Source organism: Jaculus jaculus, chromosome 13, assembly GCF_020740685.1.
Source record: "Jaculus jaculus isolate mJacJac1 chromosome 13, mJacJac1.mat.Y.cur, whole genome shotgun sequence".
NCBI lineage: Eukaryota > Metazoa > Chordata > Mammalia > Rodentia > Dipodidae > Jaculus > Jaculus jaculus.
The window spans coordinates 71,689,801-71,716,411 of record NC_059114.1 but is presented as its reverse complement, the minus strand read 5'-3'; the positions used below and the strand labels follow the sequence as shown (position 1 = coordinate 71,716,411).

Sequence of the window (26,611 nt, the reverse complement as noted above, 5' to 3'; positions counted from 1 at the left end):
GACAGGTTGCCCTGGCAACAGGAGGACGCAGCAGGCCGGCCGTGTTCCTGGCAAATTCTTGCCTCCTGCAGACAACCATGTCGGAGATCCTCTGCCAGTGGCTCAACCAGGAGTTGAAGGTGTCCTGGACCGTGAGTGAGTGACCGCAGCCTCGGGCGAGGGCCGGGGGAGCCGGACCCGGCGGGGGCGCTGATGAAGGTGGCGGGCCAGGTGCCAGCAGCTTCCCCTGGCACTGGCCCCCGCCGCCAGACAGGTCCCCGCTGTCCTGCACCTCAACCCAGGTCACACCCAACAAAGCTGGAGTTACCTGTCATCACGTGGGCTTGGCCCTCACAGTGTCAGCCCTACTGTGTGCTCCTCAGCAGTCAGGGAGGGTTTCGGCTCTGGAGGGAGCTTGGCTCAAGTCTGCAGGCTGACCTTGACGGTGTCGTCCCCTGCCCTTGAAGGGCAGCGGGGTGGCGGGCCAGTGAGCTAGGAAGGGAGGGAGGGAGGAGTGACACCTTCCAACCGTGGGCTTCCTCCAACATTGATTGGGTCCAATCATACTCTTCCTCCTTAAACTCTCGGTGGGTGGGTGGGGGGAAGGAACACGTATGCAAAATGGATTAATGTGGAATATGGTAACATTTGTCAATTTTAGAAACGTTAAACTCCGCTTACAAACGTTAGCCATTTGTTGGCATTATTTACCCTAGCTCTAAGCTGGCCTTATTCACTGCTTGATTTTGTCCTAATTGTGAAGTGACTACCCAAACAGCCTAAATCTCACTACCGAAAAGGCAGTTACAAACACTTGCAGATCTGTAGTAACAGCTGATTCTTCCAAGCCCGGCCCTGCATCACAATCCCTGTCCACCTCACTGCTGTTTCCTGAGTGGAAACTCATTGCCACCAGGGGTGGTTTATTCCTCAAGGTAGAGGTTTGCAATTCAAACCTCTTCAGTAGGTATTACCAAGTGAGCCCCTGTGCCAGCTTGTTCCCAGAGAGGAAGTGTTGTGAGTCCAACCTCAGACTATTCATAGAAGTTGCTAGATCAGAGGTGTTTCTGCAGGTGCAAAGTACTTATAACCAGCACAGGGATGTGTAGCACTGAGCATCTCCAGTTGCGTTTCTTGAGGCATAAACGTCGGGTTTGTTTGCCAAGTCATTTCCACCTGCCATAAGTAGCAACAATGTCTTCCCCAGGATTCTATGTCATTGTCTTTGACACAGTTTTTCTCCTAAAATATGATGCTGAATTCTGGACAGTATTTACCATTTATCGTTTCTTATTTCACTCTCATGATAGAGCCCAAGATATCATATCATGTCCCCACATTGTTCTCTACTAAAAACAGCACTGATTTCTTAGTTTGAGTTGGTTCATTTATTTGATTATGAAAACCACAGCCTTTGCTCAATTCCCTAGGACTCTTGCACACTGAAACACTTTGGGTAAAAATAAATAAAATTAATCAGAAACATAAAAACAGTAGATGCTGTTATAATTGTAATAAGTTTTGGGAAACTTGGTTTTGAAAGGAAGAATGAATTCATTCTGTGAAGATTAAAAGCCTGGCAACTTTTAAAATACGAATTATAACACCATGAGCTATAAATGGAAAACCCCCTGGCATCTGCTTTCCTGAGGTGGAAATCTGGAACCGGTTAGCAGAAGCCCCATCCTAATTCCTTTTCAAGCACTGGAAACGCACAGGCATTTGCGGATCCCAGTTGCAGTAAGATGTCTAAAGAGACAGTCTTTGAGGAAGAGAAGCTCCCCATGTAAAGGGCTTCTCTGAGTGCAGAGAATGGACACAGTCATGTCTGGAAACAAGATGCGATCAGTGTAATTAAGCAAATACTACCTCCTGTAAAGGTCTCACCTTCACATAGGTTTGTCTGGGGAGTACAGTAGAAAGCCAAATAATTTGTCATAGAGGGACAGTGCATGTAAGTTCTAAAGAAAGTAGTTTGGTGATATCTGGATAAGAGTTGTGCTAGAGCAAGGACACAGAGACAGGAATACAGAAGGTGAAATCTGTTATCCATCTCTTATCCGCTGCTTCCCTACTCATACTAGCCATGAACAGTTATTTGCCTTAGTAATGACAGCTCATCAGTCGTATAAAGATTAAATGAGAGAATAAATGTGAAACATTTAAAACGATGCTCAGAACACATTGAATGCAGAAGCTTGCCTTTCACCAGCTATCGTCTTCAAATATCACCAACCAATGTACAGCGTTATTTAATAAAGCTGCATACTGCTGTGTTGTTTATGGAACATAAAAGGAAGCCAGATACATTCTTAATATCCTCCAATAGCGTAACAGTAACAGGTACATAATGATGCCTTACTCATACTATGAATTACTGTGCAGTTATAGAAAGAATGGCTGAGTTGCCATAATTTTTGACTTAATTTTTAATATATATGTATATATATAAATACAATTTTTATTAACAACTTCTGTATGTACAGACAATAAACCATGGTATTTCCCTCCCCTCCCCACTTTCCCTTTCATAACTTTGCTCTCTGTCATATCCCCTTCCTCTCTCCATTAGTCTCTTCTTTAATTTGATGTCATCATCTTTTTCTCCTATTATGACGGTCTTGTGTAGGTATTGCTAAGTCATGGCTTTCGAGGCCAATTTCTGTCCACACAGTTGTATGTAAGGACTGGTACCCTTATTTTGGCTCTGACATTCTTTCAGCCACCTCATCCGCAATGGACCCTGAGCCTTGGAGGGTGTGAGATGTTTCAGTGCTGGACTCTCCTCCATCCCTTCTTCTCAGCACTATGCTGCCTTTTGGGTCATCTCAGTGGTCATCGCCACCTGAAAAGAGAAGCTTCTCTAACCAGAAGTGAGAGTAGCATTAATATATGAGTATGAACATTAAGTATAGTGCTTTCTGGGCAATTTGGTGAGAGTAATTATGCATTTATCCAGACAACAGCAGGCTTTATACCCCTAAGGTTCATGACCTCCCCTAACATACACTTTTGATTAGGTTTTCAGTATCAGGCACATATTCCCTCCCATATAGCAGGCCTTCGGTCCAATTAAAGAGCAGTCGGTTTCTCCCAGAGCAGACATGCCACTGTTACACTGGTTCAGTCATTTGGCTTGTCTAGGCAAACTTGAGGCTTCCAGGGTCCCCTGTTTTCACCACTGATGACTTCTGTCCCCCGTAAGGCTGCATACAGTGCAGCTTTCTCCAGCTTTCAGTTGGCTGGTCTACAGGAAGAAGGTTTTCTGCTCAGCACCAGCTTGATTTCTCAGTGACTTTGCCTCTCAGGCATGTGAAGTCTTCAGCAATAGGGTCTTACCATCTCTTTCTCATGGGAAGCCAAGGGCCTTGGCAATATCCTATAATGTTTGGAAGGCAACAGGGAGCTCCCTGGCCAACAACTCACTGGAAGGTATCCCATCCCTGGCACTGAAAATTTTCTAGTAACAATCTATGGCTTCTGGACATGCCTTCCTGGGGGTGATAAGCTATGTGTCTGTAAGAGGCATTCAGGTCATGAAGTCAGGGATTAAGTCCATATTATAGGACTTAGTCACTGTTGGAGTGGTTACTGATAAAAGGATAAGCTTGCCTCCCATCCCATCTGCCATATTGTGATGCAGCAAGAAGCCCCTTTCCACATAGAGGCACCTCAGAACTGGACTCTCTCATACCTAGAATTGAGTGAAAATAGTTTTTCATTCAATTGCCTGCTCTGTGGTATTCTGTTACAGCAACATGTAATGGACCAAGACAGACATTATTTCGTTCTTCTTTGGTGTACTGATAAATCAGATATGATTAAAGCTTAGTTTGTGGTTGTACATCTAGGATACCAGGCTTGCTGCCTCTTAATTCCTTCTTTTGTCTAAGTGTCACTAAACCACATTTTATCATGCATCATCTTTGGGATTGTTAGAAAATATATTGCTTCTGGCATATATTGATATTTGGTGACTAGCTCAGCAGCAATTTTCTTGATTAAAACTTGGCTTCTGGGCTGGAGAGATGGCTTAGCAGTTAAGTGTTTGCCTGTGAAGCCTAAGGACCTGGGTTCAAGGCTCAATCCCCCAGGACCCACATTAGCCAGATGCCCAAGGGGGCGCAGGCATCTGGAGTTACTTTGCAGTGGCTGGAGGCCCTGGTGCACCCATTCTCTCTCTCTCTCTCTCTCTCTCTCTCTCTCTCTCTCTCTCCTCTCCTCTCCTCTCTTTCCTCTCTCTCTCTCTCTCTCTCTGCACTTATTTCTCTCTCTGTCTGTTGTTCTCAAATAAATAAATAAATAAAAATATTTTTTTTAAACTTGTATTCCACTCGCTAGAAACTAATACAGTCCATATAATAGGAGACAGCCAGTGTATAAACCCAAGCCAATGTTTTAAGACATGGTTCCAAGAAGAATGATATAAATAATTTTTACAACTGAATTTCAGTGCATGATATTGAAATTGAGATTTTATTTCAGATAATAAACCTTGTGATTGATGGTAGAGCCTTCAAAGGAGAAAGGTATCAAGGTCAGACATCTGGTCTTGCACGGAAGGAAATATTATTAAGGTGCCTCAGCCAAAACCAAAGGACACAGATGACACTGCCGTAGCGGGATGAGCTTGGTTTACTGAGCGAGAATTGTGGGGCATCTCTGTAAGAGGATGTCAGAGAAAAGTAGGGTTTGTGCTTTTTTTCAGATGGGGTCTCACTCTAGCCCAGGCTGACCTGAAATTCACTATGTAGTCTTAGGGTGCCTCGAACTCATGGTGATCCTCCTACCTCTGCCTCCTGAGTGCTGGGATTACAGGTATATGCCACCACGGCTGACCAGCATGGGGAGTTTTTGAGGAGGGATCATGGAAACAGGGATTTACTCTTAACTGGATCCTTTCAAGTAAAGGAAAATTCTGAGATTCAGTTTCTTAAGGAGCCTTACCTAGAACGAGGGAGAACGAAGCAAGGCACAGGGTGATGTGTCAAAAGCTGTTTGTGCACATTGGTCAGACCTAGGAGATGTTTGGCCCCTTTTGAATTTTGTACAGCTTCTTGGTTTTGTCTGGGTTGAGACACAGTTAGAGATGGATTTTGCTTCTTTCTTGATCCATCAGGGTCACATAGCAGCCTTGTCTGAAGTTAGTGTGCTGGGAAATTGGTTATGCTCAGCAGAAAAAAAAATGCCAAGGCCTGAGCACTGGCCAGTTCCTAGGAACGCCAAGGCCTCATAGGGTCAGGCTCATTCCCAGCTGCTTTTCTCTCCCTAAACAGAAAGAAAATTTGCTTTATTTAAGAAAAAAGTTAAGTGAAATGGATTTGTAATTCAGGTTGGGTTTTTGCTCCTGTATTAAAGGCACAAAGACTACAGAGTATTTAATGGTCTATGTCACAGTCTCTATTCTGCAATTCCAAAAGTCAGATGCCTTGAGACACTTGAAATTTGTCCTTTATTCATTTGGCAGCAATATAGAACCAGAAATGCTATGAGGCTGTTCATTCATCCCATTGAATATGATGATTTGCCAGTAGTATAGGAACAGAAAAGTTATGAAAGGGGATGGGGAGCTGGGTTAGCAGTTAAGGCACTTGCTTGCAAAGCCTGAGGACCTAGGTTTGATTCCCTAGTACCCACATAAGGCAGATGAACAAGGTGGCACATGCCTCTGATGTTCGTTTGCAGTAGCAGGAGGCCCTGGCGCACCCATTCTCTTTCTCACTCTTTCTCTCTCTCTCACCCTCTCTCTCTGCTTCTTCCTTTCTCCAACAAATAAATTAATAAAATATAAAACAATATTTTTAAAAAGAAATGCTATAACATGTCTTTGTGTTTATTCATCCCATTGAATGTGAACATTTCAATATACTTCTATAGAAATTAGTTGATTCTAGGTGCTTGCCCAGATGTTGCAGATGTTGTATCCTATCTGACCCTAGGAGTGAGCCTGCATCTGAGTTTAAGGACAAAATCAAATGTTTGCTTTCTTAGCCCTGAAATACTACTTGTTCATAATGTAATCATCGAATGTTTATTACTGAGTTTATAGAATGTGCAACTAATAGGACCTATTTTCTTGCATGTGAGGTTATAATAATAGGAACAAAAACTATTACTGAGCACTTAGTGTGGTTCAGGGCTTGTGCTGAGCACTTTCCATGCGATGACTCATTTAATCCTTAAACCAACTCTTCTGAGGTACAGTCCATCACTCCTCCTCTCTTACAAATGGAAAACTATGGCTGTCTAATTGCACAAGCTCAAGCGGCTTGTGTAAGGCATGAGATAAAGCCTTTTTCCAGATCCTGCATCCTTTTAATTACCACGTTGCACTATTGATGACCTTAAATACTCTCTCGAGCTGGCTGTGGGTCAAGCTCACAGAGAAGCACATGTGCCATTTCACCTGCTGTCTATCAAGAGACCTATATCATGTATTTTAGCAAATTAAACCTGAATGATGGGGACCAGACCTATGACTTGTAAATCTAGAGGTAGAGTTGGGTTGCTGTTGAACAACTTTAATCCCAGCAGAAAATCTTTTAGTCTGAGGATAAAGATTGTCACTGGGCTCCCCAGAGTTCATTCACTTGTTATAGTGTTCACAGCTCATTTTCCTGGAGTTAATTTGTCACTTCTTCCCTATGGGAAATGCCAATTAGCAGTAAAGATGAATACTTGGAGGTGGCTACCATAAAAGTCATCATACTCATACTAGTTAACTTGGGGAGAAAAACATGTTAAAACAAATGAAAAATAACTGGTTTTCCTTTTTTGTCCCCTCATTGTTTCTCTTTCTGCCACTACCCTCTTCCTTATTTTCTCTCTTTTGGCTTATTATGTCTTGGTGATATTTTTTTTTCAATTTTTTTCAAGATAGGGTCTCACTGTAGTTCAAGCTGACCTGGAATTCACTCTGTAGTCTCAGGGTGGCCTTGAACTCACAGCGATCCTCCTACCTCTGCCTCCTGAGTGCTGGCATTAAAGGCATGTGCCACCATGCCCAGCTTATTTTTTTAATCTATGTATTTATAGCTTGTATACTTAATTTTTCCTTACCTAATTCCTTGTATGCATTCTTTTTTGTTTCTTCACTCTTCTCCAATGTTCTCCTTTGTTGCTCCTACTGTTTAATATCATTTATACTCATTGAGATCCTTTGGTTGGCTAGGCACCCAATAAATCTGAAGTATTTTAGTCATGAAAAATCTGCAGACAGATGTTTCTATACATGCTTACATATTACAAACTATCCTGATGATAAAATACATAGGTGATTCTTATTTTTATTTGACCTCTATATGTTTCTATTTTATATATCTCAACATTGCTTTGTTAATATGCCATGCCATTTCAAAGGAAGTAGATTAGAATTTTATGTTTTTCAAGTGGCCTTTCTGTAGTGAATAATTTGCTATAGACCATGTGTCTTGCAACATCAAGGGTGAGAGATAGAAAGTAATCTATACCCTAGTTGTTCATGGGCTGAACTTCAGGCACTGAATCAACATGAACAACAGGCATTATTCACACCACAGAACCAGGCAGTCAGCAAAGGAGTCTGCTTGCTGGGTACACACCATCAGCCCCTGAACAGAACACAGTGTGCCAAAAACTGAACCCAAAGCCCAATGGCCTAGGATCAGGTGTAAAGCTACATATAGAAGCTGACAATGGCTCTAGACCAAATGACACATTAGAAACTAGAGCTCATCATTGACGTAGACATAAAATATACCCACCATGGCTCAGGGAATGTTGTGGAAGAGCGGGGCAGAAAGATTGTAAGAGCCACAGATTAGGATGTCACACCCAGCGGCATTGTGCCTCCCCCCACCCCCACAATAATCCACTACTGACTTCACAAAGTATAACCCACAACCCATGGAGAATACCAGCAACCCCACTGAGGAGGACCCCCAGCAGAGTAGGGGCAGGGACAAGGGAAAAGATGGTACCAAACTATGATGTATCCATACAGTGTGTCCCTAATAATAAAGAAAGAAAGAAACCAACTGCAAAGGGATGGATTAGGGAAGATAGAAGCAAAGAGAGCAGAAAGAAGGAAGCAATTGACAGAAGGGACAAGCAGAGCACGCAGATGGAACATGACAGTGGTGGCAGCCAGGCCAGTGCTGGTGGCTGGCAGGGTGTCTTCAAGAGGGTAGACAGCAGCAAAGAGTCAGGAAAAGGTGATGGCACATTTCTGTCCTGTGGGGGCAGAGGGAGGCATTGGGTTTCACTTGCTTGACAGCCAGGGTATTATGCCAGAAGTCACTGAAGGTGTTTAATTTAAGACTAAGCCAGTGGTTCTCATTTTAGTAGCATCACAAGGTCCCATGTTGTTCACCAAGTTAAAATGACACAGGGCAATGGGTGTCTTGATTCAGAAATGCCAGCCTCATGGTGCAAGGAGCTTCCAGGCAGTGCAGTAGAGCTGGCTGACTCAAGAAGCAAATATAAATTATGAATTATTAATTTTTCTTCCAAAGGTACCTGTCTTTAAGGATTTTTTTTATATATTTTATTTTATTTTATTTATTTATTTATTTGAGAGAGACAGACACAGAGAGAAAGACAGGTAGAGGGAGAGAGAGAGAATGGGCGCGCCAGGGCTTCCAGCCTCTGCAAACGAACTCCAGAGGCGTGTGCCCCTTGTGCATCTGGCTAACGTGGGACCTGGGGAACCAAGCCTCGAACCGGGGTCCTTAGGCTTCACAGGCAAGCGCTTAACCGCTAAGCCATCTCTCCAGCCCTTTAAGGATCTTTTTTGAAAGCAACATTAATGTTCCAAACTAAGACACAGTTTGACAGGGACAAAGATGGCTTTAGCTCATCAATTCTGAATGATTCCTTTCTGTCCTGAAAAGCTTTTAAACAGTAATAAAACAGGCCTGTTCGACTATAATCTTGCTTAAGACCATGGATATAAGTGTCAGACTTCATTTTTAAGAACTAGTTCCTTCCTCCAAGGAACTAGGACTGAAAACAAGTTTGAGTGTAAATTTTTTTTTTTATTTTCCTGGAGTTTATAAGTGAAGATTCTTTAGTTGTTTGTAGAGTGACCTGTAGATACAAACATTTCATTTCCTACTACTTCTTACCTGTTCTTTTTCTTTTGTTAAGCAAAGATTGCATGAGCAGAGTCTACCTAAATTCTCATTAGTTCTACAATTCACCAGGAGTAAGCTGAATCAAAGGGAATACTTAACATCTTTAAATGATATTATGATTGTATTGGGTTACCTTAAGAATTGGAACATTATTTGGGGAATAAAGTGTTATAAGAACAAATACTAAGAAAATCTTAAAGTTGTGGACTGAGGTCAGATTCACAACAAAGCCCTTATAATGCTCTGGAGTTTTTTGAAAGTGCTTTCTGTATAGTCTCTTTCATAGAACAGTTCTCCTATACCTTTGCAACAAATGTCAGTTCTACAAAGCATGAAAAAGAGTTATTCTTGCTACTCAATAAGCCTCGTTACTTGTCAAATTGGTAAAATACAACAATCTGATAGGATGGTGTTTGTGATACTGCAGTGATTGACACACAGTATTTTGATGGTTATCATCTAAGGATAGAAGCATGTTAAATGTTTATGGGGCATTTTTAAATCATTCACAAGATGACAGCTTCACCTGACGATTTTAGTTGTCTGCCAGTTTCGTATGTCAGCCTTAAATATCAACATAACTGTACCCTTCCATACATAAGAAAACTACAAGAGAGCCAAACCCAGGGGAATTTTTAAAGAAAGAAAATTCCACTGAACACTTGAAAGAAATATTTCTTAGCATTTATCATTATAGAACTATTGTATGGCAGGCATGAGGCCCAGCAATTCTCATGGATTACTTGTAATCTTTAGCAATGGAATGCCATTATGCTCTTTGAGAGGAATGAACTTGTGTCATTTAAAACAAGGTGGATGAAAGTGGAGAGCAGTTTGCTAATCAAAACAAGCCAAGCACAGGGCAGGTACCCCATCCTCTCACTCATATGGAGAGTTAGTTCAGGAAACTTGAGAGTAGAATGCCAGTCAGCAAACACTGGGGGAAGTCGGCAGAAGAGAAGATGTGGAATATTGCTGAATGGGTGCTAAGTTAGCTAGAAGCAAAAAAGTGAACTTCCCATTTCAAGCATCTAGATTGAAAGGGTTTTGAAAGATTTTTCATAAAGAAACAAATCTTTGAGGACACAGATATATTTAATATGATTTAAGCATTCATGACACACTATACATTTCTCAGAGAATCATGTTTCCTCATTAACAGGCATAGTTTCACAGTTATATCTATCTATTGGTTACAAGTAAATTTAATTAAAAATCCATAGTAAGATGCTAAAGTTGTTTCTGTTCTGGAGCTAAGGAGATAGAAGCTCAAAAAGTTACTTATCCAAGATTATATAGCTAGCAAGGGGCAGACCACCAAGGTTCCAACACCTTCCTCTGGCCTCATAGCTATCATTGAATTGCACATAAACCAGATGATAGTAAGCTTTCTCAACCATAAAGCAAGAGTAAGGTTATGTTCAGTAAGGTCTAGCTTTAAAGTCACAAGGGATTTTAGTAAGATTTCATTGCTTACTAGGTTAAAATTGTATTTAAAACCATTACATTGAACCAAATATGCTATCATTGTCCATTGTCTGACTAATATACTAGGATATAGTTTCATAAATACCTTCAGAGTTTATTTTTTGACCTAAGGTTTTATCATTTTTATGAGTTGTTTTGATTAATTTTAATCAAATATTATCTTCTACTTCTTTCAAAATTTCATTTATCACCAGGGATTGGTTTATCTTTGAGGATTTTGATGTCTGCTATTAAGCTTCAATCTCTTATATTGGTCTTTAAAGACATTTCTGCCATTTTATGTTCAAGTTCAATTATAGTGTTTTAGCTGTCACGTTACATTATAACATTATGCTCACTATTTTATCTCCATGTTTTAAACTCAGATCCCAAGTCATTTGCAAAGGCATTTTCCAATGGCTATCTGATTGGAGAAGTTCTGCACAAGTTTGAACTTCAGGAAGATTTCTCAGAATTTTCAGAAAGCAGGTTCGTGACAGTTTACTTACTTCAAAAGATATTTCCATAGGCGCTTGGACCTTTGTTATCTATCTTAAGAGTACAAAGGAGAAAAAAAAATGTTTGGTTTCAGCAAGACTTCATCTCAGCAAAACTCTCTTCTCGATATCTTCCACATATCTGCAATCTTAGGCCACACGATTCCCTCTTTGTTTAATTGAAGCTTCCTTCTTTGAAGTAAAGAAATGATACATGCCCTGGACATTCAGTTAGCATTATTATTTGTGTTTTAAAAATATAACACATACTTTAACTAATAATGAAAACAGATTGTTTTGTTTTAGCAACTACACTGAGACATAATTTTAGATCATAATGTTCCATTTAAAACTTTTCAATTCAGTGGGTATTTTTAGCATAGCCATATATTTGTTATACCACAGCCAGCACCACTAGTCAGTGAGCCCCTGGTATTAATCTACTTCCTGTCGCTGGGCTTGCCAACTCTACACAGTATGTATCAATGGACTCACAAAACATATGGCTTTTATTTTTATTTTTTTGACTTTTCCCACTTAGGATAATGTGTCCATCCCTGTTCTCTTCATGTCTCCCATTTATCTTATAGTCAATTTCAATTTATAAATAGGCTTTGCCACTTTCATTTGCCCATCAGTCACTACATGCTTGAGTTTCTAATTAAGGATTAGTATAAACAATCTACTATGACCATTGTGTTTTACATTGATGTTATATTCCTCTTGAGTACATGCCTGGGATTGGAAGTGCTGGGTTATATCCATGATTACATTTGAAGGAGAATATAAGCAGTACTTTTAAGTGCCTATCTCGTTTATATTTATTCTTTAATTTTTTTAATTTTTATTTATTCATTTGAAAGAGAGAGAGTGAGAGAATGAGAATGGGAATGCCAGGTCCTTCAGCTGCTATAAACAAACTCCAGATGTGTGTGCCACCTTGTGCATCTGTCTTATGTGGGTCCTGGGAAATTGAACCTGGGTTCTTTGACTTTGCAGTCAAGCACCTTAACTACTAAGCCATTTCTCCAGCATGACATTTATATTTATATTAGCAGTGTATAAGAGTTTCTATTCTGCTACCTCTTTATCAAACTATTGTATGTATTTTCATTGTTGTCATCCTGGTAAGCTAAAAAGTTACACTTTCTGATTTTGATTTGCATTTTTCTAATCACTAGTGATGCTGAACATTTATTTATTTATTATTTTTATTGACATAATGTTCTAATTTTATCTATTTTTAAACTGATGTGTTGTTATTTTTTATTTACAAGTGTTATTTATACATTCTAAGGAAAAGTCTCTAGTCAAATCAATGTTTTACAATTCTTTTTCTGTTATAGTTTCTTGCTTTTTTAAAAATAGCTTCTTTGGGGCTGGAGAGATGGCTTAGCAGTTTAGCGCTTGCCTGTGAAGCCTAAGGACCCCGGTTCAAGGCTCAATCCCCCAAGACCCATGTTAGCCAGATGCACAAGGGGGCGCATGCATCTGGAGTTCGTTTGCAGTAGCTGGAGGCCCTGGCACTCTCATTGTCTCTCTATCTGCCTCTTTCTCTCTCTGTGACTTTCAAATAAATAAATAAAAAATAAACAAAAAGAGTTAAAAAATAGCTGCTTTGGGCATTAGCATTTAGAATAGGGTTCAGACTAGAAAATGGGTGTAGTTGTAGACCCCCAAAAAAGAATTTTATGGTTCAACCTAATAATATCACTATATTCTAAATCAACAGCTAGTATTTATAAAAGTTACTATTTGTATAAATTACATGACTGAATTAGACTAACTTTATTATTTCAAAATATAAGAAAACAAATAGTACATGAGAATGGATTTTTATTATAAAACATTTTGAAAAGAGCTCAGCACCACCACCACTAAATTAGCTATCTTAAACAAACAACAACCACTTCTCTCTTCAAAGTACTAGAAACAGACAGGTATAGTAGGCAAATATTTCAGGGTGGAGAGGCATGTTTGTTCTTGATGAATTTACATATGACAAATTCTCATAACAGGGGATCCAAATTAAATGTGTCAATCGGTTTAACATTAGTAATTTAAAATAACATAAATATAAGGTGAATTTAAACAATGGCATCAACTTTTAGCAGTCAATTCAGGTAATTCTACCAATAACTGGAGAACAATGTGTATGAATAAATAAAAGTTACATAAGTTTGTTTTAGGAAGCTTCTGTGCCTCATACATTCAAAGAGAAAGGACTCAGATTGTATTCATTATGAATACCAGTAAAAAAGGATGTACAACATCTATTACACATCTTTCTCAAGACAGCACGCTTCCCAAATTATTTTCAATTAAAACTCTAAGGTCTATTCTTTTTTTAAATTTTATTTTATTTATTTATTTGAGAGTGATGGACAGAAAGAAAAAGGCAGGAGAGAGAAAGAATGGGCATACTAGGGCTCCAGCCACTGCAAGCAAACTCCAGATGCATGTACCACCTTGTGCATCTGGCTTATGTGGGTCCTAGGGAATCAAGCCTAGAACCAGGGTCCTTAGACTGAACAGGCAAGTGCTTAACCACTAAGCCATCTCTCCAGCCCTAAGGTTTATCCTTTTGTTTTGTTTTGTTTTTCGATGTAGTGTTTCACTCTAGTCCAGGCTGACCTGGAATTCACTATGTAGTCTCAGGGTGGCCTTGAACCCATGGTGATCCTCCTACCTCTGCCTCCCGAGTGCTGGGATTAAAGGCATGAACCACCATGCCCAGCTAAGGTTTATTCTTTACAAATTATCATTAGAGTATTAACTACTACAGAGACACTGTCACGATAAATTCCAAATGCTTCTGTGTTCACAGGCACCTAGAGTCCAGTTTTCACGCATCCATTTTAATCTTGGGGATTTAAGAACATATTGACTTTATGTTTCCATTTTCATTTTCATACTTGGCACAGTCCCTCTCCTTGGCAAACTTTTGTCCAGTTGTCTCACTAAGGTCTCACACGTTCTCGCCATTTCGCTATCCAACCCATTGAGCTCTACTGTTTCTTCTTCTTGTGCTTTGACCTGAGCATTCATTTGAAGCATTGATTTATTTGCTTCAGGATTAAATCCTCTGATGCCATCCTTCCATGGAGAAGATCTTCACCCAACCTGGAACTCTGCTGTCCTATCATGAAAATCTCTTTTTTTTAAGCTCCGGCAAATCCAAGTACCAGTGCTCTTTACTAGCGATCTCCTTTTCTGGCTCTTATAGTTGCTTCTTGGTTCCTGAATCCAATGCCCTTTGCATAAATTTCATTCACGGTAGGTTCTTCGGACAACTTGGTTTTATGCTCGGCCGCCATGTTGGCTGGAGTTCCAGCCACCACTTCTTGCTTTTTAAGTGATATTGCTTGGGCACAATTTTTCCACGTTTGAGAAATTCCATATTACCTAATTATTTTCTGATGACTTATGCTTTTGGTGTTTTACAGTTCTACTCATTTTATCAGTTCTTTGCTTTTTCTTTTCTTATTTTTCTGCCACAGAATAATTTTAGCAGATGCAGCTTTGATTTGCTCTGCAGCCTGTTCCAAGCTGCTGCTGAATTCTTGCAGGAATTTTTCATTTCAGATGCTTCTAAATTCCAGAGTATCACTGGGTCCTTTTTTCCCCCCATGTAGTTGGTATTTCTTTGTTGTTGACACATTGTTCTCATCCTTCTATTTTTTTTTTTCAAAATGATTTCTCTTAGAGTTTTGAATATAGTTGTAATAGCCATTGTCAGGTCTTGATGCTAAACTTAACTAGGAGAATTTCTGTTGGCTTTTTGCCTTATGAATGGACTGTGATTTTCTGTTTATTGCATGTTTCATAATTATCAAAAATTGGACATTTGGGCTGGATAGATTGCTTTGTGGTTACACTCTTTGCCTGCAAAGCCTAAGGACACAGGTTCAATTCCCCAGGACCCATGTAAGCCAGATACACAAGGTGGCACATGTGTCTGTAGTTCTTTTGCAGTAGCTAGAGGCCCTGGCACACTCATTCTCTGCCTCTCTTTCTCTCTGTATCTACCTATCTGCCTCTTTCTCTCTCTCTAATGAATATGTAAGTAAAATCAAATATTTTAAAGTAGACATTTAAAGTAAGATAATGTGGCATCTCAGAGTATCCTGTCTCCCAGTACTGGTTGTTGTTGCTATTGCTGCAATGGCTTTTTGTTTGTCTCGTGACTTTCATGGACTCATTCTGTAGTCAATATTCCTTGCTGTGTACAGCATCTACAGCCTCTCCCTGATTAGCTTCATAGTCCACCAGCGAACAAGAGAGGGCTTGACATGCTTGAACCTGGAAGTTTTCCTTTGCTGAATCACTCTGTGGGTTGAAGCATATTTTCAATGCTTTGTCAAGTTCTTACACATGCCCTAGTCATTCCTTCCTCCTCTTAGGGCAAGGTGAGAAATGTGAGGTGTTTGAACACTCTTAATTCTTTTCAAAGCATTTACAATGTTCTCCACATTCATGTGATGTTACAGGTGTTCAGGAGCTGTGAAACCTACAAAGCCCCCCATGCACATCTCATTCTCAAATCCTCCTTAAATTATATAAAGGCTCTAGTTTGTGCTGGTTGAAATCACTGTCTCAGTAAGATGTGGTCTCCAAGATCTACTGTGTATTTGCTTATGAATATACTTGGAATGGGGCTATATCCAATGAACGTGCTTCAAGTCAGGGCAAATACTGACAAATACTGACATGAGGGCTTTCTGCAGCAGCCAGCAGGCCAGCCACAGTCCTTTTGAGATGTGACTTTTTCTGAGGAACTTCAAATCTGACTGCCTTTTCTGATTTTGTTGCTGTACTACTGGGTTTTATAGCTACAGGGCTTCCAAACCTGCTTGATTTCAGTTACCTTGGAAGTAGAAGGATGTGAGTTAAAATGATAAGAAACAATCTGTTCTTGCTGGGAATAAGCAGTTATGTTTTCTCAAATAAATATTCTTAGTATTATTGCAAGCCCTTGTCTAATATATCCAGAGTTATGAAAAGCTGATATTTTTCATATTTTCTTTTCCTTTGTTCTTTCAAGGTAGAGTCTCACTCTAGCCCAGGCTGACCTAGAATTCACTATGTAGTCTTAGGGTGGCCTTGAACTCTCGGTGATCCTCCTACCTCTGCCTCCTGAGTGCCAGGATTAAAGGTGTGCACTACCATGCCCGGCTTGTTTTTTAATATTGTCATCAGTGCTCTTTGGCCTCTATGGAAGGACCAATTTGGGGGGTATTTACTCTGCCATCCTTAAGCTGACACAGACCTATAGTTTTCATCCTGATCCTTTCCCCTCAGTTTTACTTAGTTGTGTTTATCTCCAAGGAGCCATGCCCATGATGCAGTATTTCGGAGCCAAAGAATGTCTGGTACCTCATACTTTCACAATGAGAATATGCTGCATGTGTGTGGCCCAAGAGAAACCACTGAAAATACATTTCCATACAGGAGAACCCCTTTTATTGCTGTGTCCAACCAGTCTATATGTAATATATGTATTTTTAATTTCATTTTCTTATTTATCTATTATATGAGAGACACAGAGAGAGAATGGGCACACCAAAGCCTCCAGCCACTGCAAATGAACACCAGACACATATGCCACCATGTGCATCTGGTTTACATAAGTTCTAGGTAATTGAACCTGGGTCCTTAAGCTTCACAGGCAAGTGCTTTAACTGCTAAGCCATCTCTCCAGCCATCTAGGTAATATGTTAATGTATACCAACATCTCATATCACACACCTCTGCCTCAAAGGCATAGCCCAAGCTTCTTCTCAGTTCACCCAGATGCCTCATCTGCCTGTCCTCTTGCTACCACCATGGAAGCCGGATGAGCCATAGAGGTGTAGGGATTCCAGGGTAGGCAGGCCGTGTTCACACCCTTCTTTTCTCCAAGCTTTGCAGTGACTTGAATGTCGTACACTTTCCAATCCTATTGCTAATACTCCGTTATGAAAATTAGAAACTCACCTACCTGTTTTTATCTTCTTCACTGTTTCCTTTGTATCAAACATAGCATATTCATACATTCAAACCCCTTGAAGCAAGAGGCATCAGGATGTTTTGTTTGTTTGTTCGTTTCATTTGCAGGATCTCACATAGATATGATGCTAGTTTTGTTTTTCATAAATGTGTTTGTAGTTAATAAATGGCTATGTCTCCAAGCAAATTATACAGAGGGAGCCACATTTTTCAGGCACAGCCACATTAACAACCACCCTCATCTGATCTATACATATATCATGTGTTTTATTATATCTTCTATTTTTGCATATTAATATTCTTTCACTTCCACAATGAGAAATTTTAATTAATTCTTAAAACACAGCTAACTATCCATCCTTTATTTCCCCATAGACCTCTTTCTCTCTTTGGTTTAACAACACTGTGGCCATCCCTTTCATTATCACATTAAGTTGTATTTGTTTGTTTATGCTGGTTCTGATTAGAGTAACTGTCACAGAAAGTTGACCAACATGTTTAAGGAATGACTTAACTACTTACTTCTCAACTCCATTGCAAATGTTCTAAAAGCATCAGAGGTTAAACAATATTCTATGGGTGCAGAAGGATGCTTGTTCTAAATGGTTCTTATAGACATAATGCATGAAGTCTTTGAATGAGATAGGAAGAGGGGGGTCTCATCAGGCTGAACGTCATTGTAAAGACCCATATACAATGTTCAGAGAAGCCTATGAGCAAAAGAAAAGGACACTCTTTGGGGATGAAGCAGTTCCATGCCAAGGAAAGGATTTAGCAAACTGAACACAGGCTGTAATAATACCCTGGCCCTACCTTTATTCAGGGATGTGCCCTCTGAAATCACCCTGCTTGTTATGGACTGAAAATAACATTATTTCCCACTGAGAGTCATTGAATTCCTTAATGTGGGGAGAGCAATTTACTTTTGCTGACACTCAAGTATCATCCATCTTGAGTTCTTGGAATAACCCAATTTTTCTCATGGTACATGGGCTTTTAAATGTATAAAGATGAGTAATTCATAGGTATGAACTTTGTGATGCAGATAGAGTAGTTGGTGTGAAAAGGATCTTTTACAAAAAGCCTGTTGTTTAGAAAATGAATTGACCACTTAGTACCAAGACTCATGATGTGGGAATCTTGTCCAATGTGTTTAATATTCCTTTTTAAAAAGAATGTCATTTTATTTTATTCATTTGTCAGAAAGAGAAAGAGGCAGAGAGATGGAGAGAGAGGGAATGGGCACACCTGGGCATCCATCCATTGCAAACAAACTCTGGATGCATGCACCACCTTATGCATCTGGCTTATCTGGGTCCTGGGGATTTAACCTGGGTCCTTTGGCTTTGTAGGCAAGTGCCTTAACTGCTGAACCATATCAACAGCCCTGTTTTATGTTCTTAATTTCATCTGAAATGAAACTGCAAACTATATGCTGCTACTAACTTGAAGATACATGTCTTTGAAATAACTAAGCTTTGAATAAATTCTCTTCTTTGGAATATTGTTAGTCCTTACCATAGGCAGAACATTCAGTGGGGTAGTTAAAAGGAAACAAAAGTGAAGAAATAAGAATATCTTAGAGGATAGCACTACTTATGTTGCAAAAGGAATGTTCTCCAACCAAGTGGCAAGGAGTCAAGTAGAAGGAGGAGGAAAGAGTGCAACTAGACAGGGAGAAGACATTTTCCCATACAGGTTCCTTATTCCCTTGGAGGCCCCCATTTACATCACATGCTCTATCTCCAGAGCAAAGATATCCCAGCTGTTTTTCTATGTTCAAAAACAACTGCTGATTATCCTCTTATGCTGACTGTGCACCTGCCTTACCAAGGATGGACTTCCACCAATTTATGTGTTTTGTTCCCCAGTTTAATTTGTTCAAAATTTAGAATATTCATAAAATCTTCCAGAGAGATGCATTGTAACCTTGATGTGGTAGTTGAATAGATGGCCCCCAGGATATTCAGTGCTTTATTAGTTTGTAGCTTGCATCTGCAGCCACCTGGCTGGAGGCAATGTCACTGGGTGGATCTGAAGGTGTGGTGGTGGGTTTGAGATTTCAATCTAAAGATATGCACAGTGTGCCTAGCAGGAGTTCCTGAAGTGTGCTGTGGTGTGTGACTTTTGGCTTTTGGCTTGTGCTTCCTTGTCTGTCTTTGATTCTGAGAAAGCAGGCCAGCATCCTCTGTCATTATGGAGCTTCCCCTAGATCTCTAAGCTTCAATAAGTCCCTTATTCTATAATTGTGCCTGGTCTGGAAATTCATTTCAGAGTATCTGAAGCTGTCTGCTACACTTAAGAACTGAGGCTAATTCATAAAAGCCATTTTAAAACATAATAGAGAATGAAGCCATGATGTTTATGGGCTTACACTGTATTGTGGAAACCAAATAATAATTCAAGTGAGAGAAGGGGGGTGTTACTCTACATGCAGGGGTAACCTTTGGCAAATTTTAGATTAATGTTTGCTTTTGTATTTTCCCACCTGAATTATGGTGCTTCTGACCATAATCACCCAGCGCAACGCCTGGGCAGGTAAGCGTTCAGTCTCTATCATTATAAATGCAATGCAATGGGTAAAGCATATGGGACTGTAGGCATTTTTTTTCCATAGGCACTCAAATGTATGTCAAGTACATCCTGGTAGGAAGTAAAAAGATGTCAAGTCAAAGGCTAAAATTGATATTATATCTGGCTTGATCATAGACAGTCACAAAAGTCAAAGATGCATTCAATATTTTTGCTTTCCATCAGTTATAGTGTCTCAGGAAAATTAACAGCCATAGATCATATGAGACCACTATTATTTCACCTCAAAATTTCACCACTTGTTTACCAGTCTATCTTTCATAATAACCATGAAGGCCTGAAAGCCAGTGACTACTTCTTATCTGGAACTCTCTAATAGATTTTGTGTGTGGTGTGCATGTGTGTTTCTATGCATATGAGTATGCAGGCGTGTGTGGGTACACACACAAGTACAAATTGAGAGCAGAGGTCGTTCTCCACCTTATTTTTTTAAATTTTTATGTTCATTTTTATTTATTTATTTGAAAGTGGCTGAGAAAGAGAGAGAGAGAGAGAGAGAGAGAGAGAGAGAGAGAGAGAGAGAGAGAGAGAATGGGCACACCAAGGCCTCCAGCCACTTCAAATGAACTCCAGATGCATGTGCCCCCTCATGCATCTGGCTAACATGGTTCCTGGGGAATGGAGCCTCAAACAGGGGTCCTTAGGCTTCAAAGGCAAGAGCTTAAGTGCTAAGCCATCTCTCCATCCCTCCACCTTAGTTTGTGAGACACAGTCCCTTGCTGAACTTGGAACTCACCAGTTATACTACACTAGTGAGCTGACAAGCCCTAGGGATCCTCCTGTTTCCACCTCCCCAGTACTGGGATTATAGGTGTACACCACCATGCCCAGCTTTTACATGAGCACAGGGGATCAAAATCAGATCCTGGAGGATCACTGTGAGTTTGAGGCCACCCTGAGACTGCATAGTGAATTCCAGGTCAACCTGGGCTAGAGCGATACCCTACCTCATAAGGAACAAATCATGTCCTCATGTTTGTGTAGCAAGCACATTGCCAACTGAGCCATCTCCCTAGCTCCAAACTGTATTTCATTAATGAATAGATAAATTCTCAGTACAAGTAGTTTTTAAATGAAATGTTAATTGAGGGAGTAAATTAATGAATTAATTAATTTCTTAGAAAATATGATGTAAGTTTGATAAAAAATCATACAACAAAATATATATGACTTCTAATTACAAAGTCTTTAATTTCAAAACTCTGTACTGCACATTACATAATGAAATGGATTGCATGGCTAATATCATTTCATTAAACATGACTAACAGGGCCTGAAAGGATCACTGTTACAACTGTCAATGAAATATTTAGGACATTTTCAAACGCTAGTAATAATATTGCTTAAAGAAATGGCATTTATACTGCAGTTTTGTGTTGAGAATGAAATACTTTTTCAAATTGATTTTCTACTTAGAAGAAGACACTTGGTAATGTTTCTGTACTGACATCCCATAAAATGTCTGCTGTCAATTTATAGCACAAAATTATATAAGATTGGACTGGAGAGATGGATCAGCAATCAAGGTACTTGTCTGCAAAGCCTAACAACCATTTTCAATTCCCCAGTACCCACATAAAGCCACATGCACAGTGATGCATGTCTCTGGAGTTTGTTTGCAATGACTTGAGGCCCTGGAATGCACATTCTCTCCATCTGTCTTTCTTCCTACTCTTCTCGCAAATAAATTTTTTTAAAAAATTAAGAAAAAATAAAATTCCATAAAAGTTATTAATATTTGTTTAACCATTCAAGGAAAAATTAAATGGTTAGACTTCACATAGAAATGGCCAATCAAAGAAAATCTCCATGTATTTTCATGACTAACTTCTTTGAAAGAGGGCTGCTACATTTGAAACAGCATGAGTGATTCATAGTATCATATCATGACAATATATCTAACATTTCATGTTTGTTTTTACCTTAGCGCAAATGTGTAATTATAAAAATATTCTTGCATTCAGGGGTGCAACTGCCAAACTTAATAATTTTTCCCGTTTGGAGCCAACACTTCACCTTCTGGGTGTGCAGTTTGATCAGAATGTGGCTCAAAGCATCATCACAGAAAAGCCTGGGGCGGCCACGAAGCTCCTGTACCAGTTGTACATTGCTCTCCAGAAAAAGAAGAAGGCAGGGCTGACTGCAGTGGAGTTACAGACAATGCAACCTCAGGCAAGCATAAGGCTCCAAAGCATGAAAAGTGAAGCTTTTCGAGAGGTGGGTACAGAGCCGTACTGGCATGCCCCGGTGTAAAAGTTGGTAGTGAGAAAGTGAGAAAGTGTTATCATAGGGATTATATTCTCAAAGAAGCTCTGTGGGCATCATGTGTGAGAATATCTGAATCCATTTATCTACATTTGATACCTCCCTCGTTCCAAACCACATTTCTAGTCCTTTTCTGTCAACTCCTCCCTTTCCACCTCTCCTCATTGTACCTGCTCAGATCTCCCTGAGCCAAAGCAGCAGCCTGGTAGCATACCTCCTGAACCCTGGGCTCCCTACTGTGTAGCAGCAAATGAATATCCTCAAAATCCCACATTCATTTGATTCTTCTTTAGCTCAGAAAGGTTCTGTTTTCCACATATTACTGTCTCTAGCAAACTTCAAAATCATTCACTAAATAGTTTTAACTACAGCTTTCGCAGGTCACCAAGTCCTTTGACAATGACCTGCGTTATTTTGGGGACATTGTGTGTCTCTCTGACCAACAGCTCACTTTATTTCTTTACAATATTCACCATACATCCTTTATTTCTTTCAAGCTTGACAATATGTCCTTTAATACAACTTAAATATTGCTGCTTTTTCTTCCCTCACCATCCTCAAACACTCCATTATCATGTTTTCTCCTTTCCAAACTTGGATTTACCATATAAACTACCCAGTCTTCCCAGTGTGCATGGGGTTTTCCTTTACAAAATCCAGGACACAGTTATTTCCTGATGCTAATATTGTTTCTTTACCATGAGATCTTAAAGTTTGAGTACCTCAAATTAAAGAACCATGTCTACTATAAGTGCTTTTGAACATTGCAAATATTCAGTGAGTGTGTTTGAATTAATTCATACAACTTTTCAGTTGATCCTCTAGTGTCTTTGGTATTTCTTTAATGGTGAGAGAAACTGCTAAAATTATTAGCCAGTGCTGCACTTGTGTAAAACACTGAACATAAATGGAAATAACTAAAGCAATAAATTTAGTTTATGCAGTGATAATAGCTGTGAGAGCCACCTGCATTTCAGATTGGTCTACTTTTCTTGTACACCATTATAAATCTGGTAGCAACATAGAGTCAGCAATCATGAGCAGCTAAATATGAGATTAAGCTGAATGTTCAGTAACTCTGAGCCACTCACTGAGAAAATTCCAAGCTGCTTTTCTAACTGTATAAACTATGGTGATTATTTCTACCTGCCTCAGCACTGAACCTCTACATAGTTTGAAGTATACAATATACAACAACTTGTAAGAGCTGCCATTGATGAAGGCAGTTAGGGACCAATTGGGCTTAAAACTTTCAGAATCAATCAACCATTAAGCAGATATTAATTTAGCTCCTGTTTTACATTAAACATTTGAAAAACGAAGAATACAGGGACAGGGAAAGCCTCTTCAAACTCCCCATCCTTGCTTTTAGGTGGGAGAATATTTCAGTAGAATGGTAAACAATTTGAACAAAGGGGGTAAGAAAACATCTCAAAACACATGGAAATAAGAAAAGAACACTAGTGTAGAAGCTGCAGACTGTGATTTGTTATCATCTTATGGAAACTGGGCAACTTGATAGCTAAGGAAAAGAGTTTGTGGAAGGGATTGATAGGGAATGAGGACCATTTGGAAGGAGAAAGAGGCAAACAGTTTGAACCAACAGGGAGAGCTCTTCAGAAAGATGAATGCATGCCTTTTGCTTTGCTATCAGATGGGGGAAATGCAGGTGGCTATTATAATTAAACATTAAGATATTGTATGATATTATATATAAAGTGAAATGTGTGACATTACATGTCACTATGTTATATAACATTAATGATGGTGACAACTTATCACATTATAATACTTACATACAAATACATCATATATTAATATGTAACTATATGTCACTATCATATGAATTATTCGTGATGGCTACAGCTTATTGAATGTACACAGTGATGTTCCATGGGTGCCTTATGCACTCTATTTCACTTCACTTTCAAAGCCACTCTACGAAATGGGGACTTTTATTGTTTCCATTCTTTAGTTGATGAAAATGGACCAGAGAATATGGAGTGACTTGCTTGCCCAGATTTGTAATGCTAGCAGGTGGTAGAACTGAAATCCATGTGTAGGAATTTATATTTAATGGTTAATGTTTTAGTTTAGAGTGTATTAGATAATGAGAAAAATATGGCTTCTCAGGTTGCTTATTTTTAAATATTTTATGTTTATTTGTTTATTTATGAGAGAGAGGGAGATGGGGGTGGAGAACAGGCACACCAGGGCCTCTAGCCACTGCAAACAAAATTCAGATTCATGTGCTATTGTGTGTAACAGATTTCTTCTTAGACACTGGGACTGGCTTTGTGTAATGATCTTTGCAAAAATACATTTCCAAGAATAAAAGTACTATTCATTGAACAATTACCCAACAATATCAGAAAAAATGGCTATAAAGCTGCATTCAAGTCTATTTGTTAAGAAGGAATTGAAGTCATATTTTGTTGTCTTCAGACTGTTAAAGACATAAGTAGTTGACCTGAGAGAAATGGGATATGAATTTACTTTAACTTTGGACAGTGTTAATTCCTATAAAACTTATTTTGAGTACAAATGTACGCTTATAATGGCAATATTCTCTTTGTTATCTAATAACAGAATCTTTTAAAATGCTTTCTTTATTTAGAAACTCAAACATCTGATTCCACGGCAAACTGATTTCAGTCTGATGCGGGTCTCATGCAGGTTCCAAGAAAAATGTAGAAAAATGAAAGAAGATCTTGCCAGAATGCAGTTTGAGAATATCGAAAGAATTCAAAAAATCAGGGAGCAACAAAGATCTTTTAATATCGAAAAGGTTTTCTAGAACTTCTTAAAAATAGAAACATGTTAGTTTATAATGCATTATTGGTGCCAATGCCTGTAATACACATTGCATAAGCAACATTACAGCATAAACTGCATGCCCTTGATATATGGCTCTGCCTTGCTTCACTCTGCCTTCTTTTTCCTGTCTTCCCCTTCCCTCTATATGTACGCTTGCTGTCACCTCTACTAGTAGCTAGGGACTGTAACTGTCTAGTGGAACAACGTGATCTCCTCCACTGGTGAAATTTGTATTTCTACTTTGGGAAGTGGATCTGCTCCTGGCTAATGGTCAAATGTTCATGGCTATTCTATCATTGTTGGAGACTCCTTTCTTTCTCCTCTTTTGCAGTCCCCTGGACTTTATATCTTTTCCTTTTTCTCTTTGTGAGGTACTTCGGTTTGCTTCCCTTTCCTGCTATTTTAAATATCTTCTACCATCCTGGTGCTTCTCAAACTTCTCTGAAAATCTTTAATGATGTAAAAATATGTGAAAACATTAAAGACTTTTAAGAGAATTTCAAATGGCTGGATGTATGAAATGTGTACCCTACAGGCAACAAAATTAGACTTCTTTCCATTGCAATTCAAATTAATTTTTCAAATTCTTATGTTTATGATGAAAAGAAGTTAACACATCATGAATGTGTTATGAAGAAGGAAGAGAGATGAGAGGGCAACTAAAGATCTTAGATTTCATAACTTGTCACTGGACAGAACTATATTTCCCTGGCATTGCGTGGTAGAGACAGGGCACACTTAAAGCAGTCTTTAAGTCGGGGGCCAAGTGCTGATATTAATTTGTGTTGAACCAGCTAGTCCATGTTTGAAGTGCTAAGTTGAATGCAGGAAAAAAGTCCAAAGAAAGTCAGACAAAAAGAAAATCGTATGCCATTAAATATAATGAAAGAAATTGCATTTAAATGATCATAGGTAGCAAATAGCATAAGAGACAAAGCTGATAACTTCCTAGTCTTCCTGAGAAAAAGATAAATGTATGAGAATTAAATACAACTACATATTTTAAAGACCTGCCATGGCTCAGGAAATATTGTGGAAGAGGGGAGCAGAGAGCTTGTAAGAACCACAGGCACGTGCAGGTAGGAATACCCTGAGGCAGGGTCCCCTTCTACTACATAGGGAATGACTGAGGTCTTTATGAACCTACAGTGATTACCCTAACCCCACTGAGGAAGACCTCCAGGGTAAAGTGAGTTGGGGTGAGGCAATAATAGTATATAACCTGTTATCAAATACATAAAATAAAATTTAAAAGGAAAGTAAAATGAAGAAAAGTTTTTTTTTTTAAACTTTATTTATTTATTTATTTATTTGAGAGCGACAGACACAGAGAAAGACAGATAGAGGGAGAGAGAGAGAATGGGCGCGCCAGGGCTTCCACCTCTGCCACCGAACTCCAGACGTGTGCGCCCCCTTGTGCATCTGGCTAACGTGGGACCTGGGGAACTGAGCCTCGAACCGGGGTCCTTAGGCTTCACAGGCAAGCGCTTAACTGCTAAGCCATCTCTCCAGCCCAAGAAAACTTTTAAATTATATATAATTTCTACATTTTAATTAAGTTAAATGTTACCTTTGAATGTAAGAACGAAGGATACTATTATTTCTAATATAATTCTTCATTAGGAAAGTCATATGTATTTTTTGTAAGCTACTATTTTCCCAAGTTGTTTACTTTAAAATATTTATTCTGATTGTATATATTTGTAATTACATATTCTGTCTATTTTTTCTTTAAAGTAATTATTGCCTACATACTTAAGAAGTGATGCAAATATGATGTTTATTTAGTTTCATGAGTGTTTGAGGTTATCATTGATGTCATGTGGAGGTGTTCCTGGGTGTGGGGAAGTGGTCCCGTCATTTCTATTCAGTCAACTGGGTCCCTCAGAAATT

The 26,611-nt window shown here is 39.2% G+C and overlaps 1 protein-coding gene and 1 pseudogene across 2 annotated transcripts in view; one reads left to right on the top strand and one right to left on the bottom strand.

Annotated features, from left to right (window-relative positions):
• Positions 1-18: 18 nt before the first annotated feature.
• Spef2 (sperm flagellar 2) overlaps positions 19-26,611 on the top strand; it is an 86,595-nt gene continuing 60,002 nt past the window's right edge. For both annotated transcript variants that reach the window (XM_045133102.1, XM_004652512.2), the window contains exons 1-4: positions 19-135; positions 10,946-11,048; positions 21,601-21,853; positions 24,519-24,689. In XM_045133102.1, the coding sequence (XP_044989037.1) occupies positions 78-135; positions 10,946-11,048; positions 21,601-21,853; positions 24,519-24,689 (585 nt within the window). In that variant the 5' untranslated portion in view covers positions 19-77. The remainder of the gene's footprint in view (positions 136-10,945; positions 11,049-21,600; positions 21,854-24,518; positions 24,690-26,611) is intronic.
• Positions 12,380-14,373, bottom strand: LOC123454177 (annotated as a pseudogene).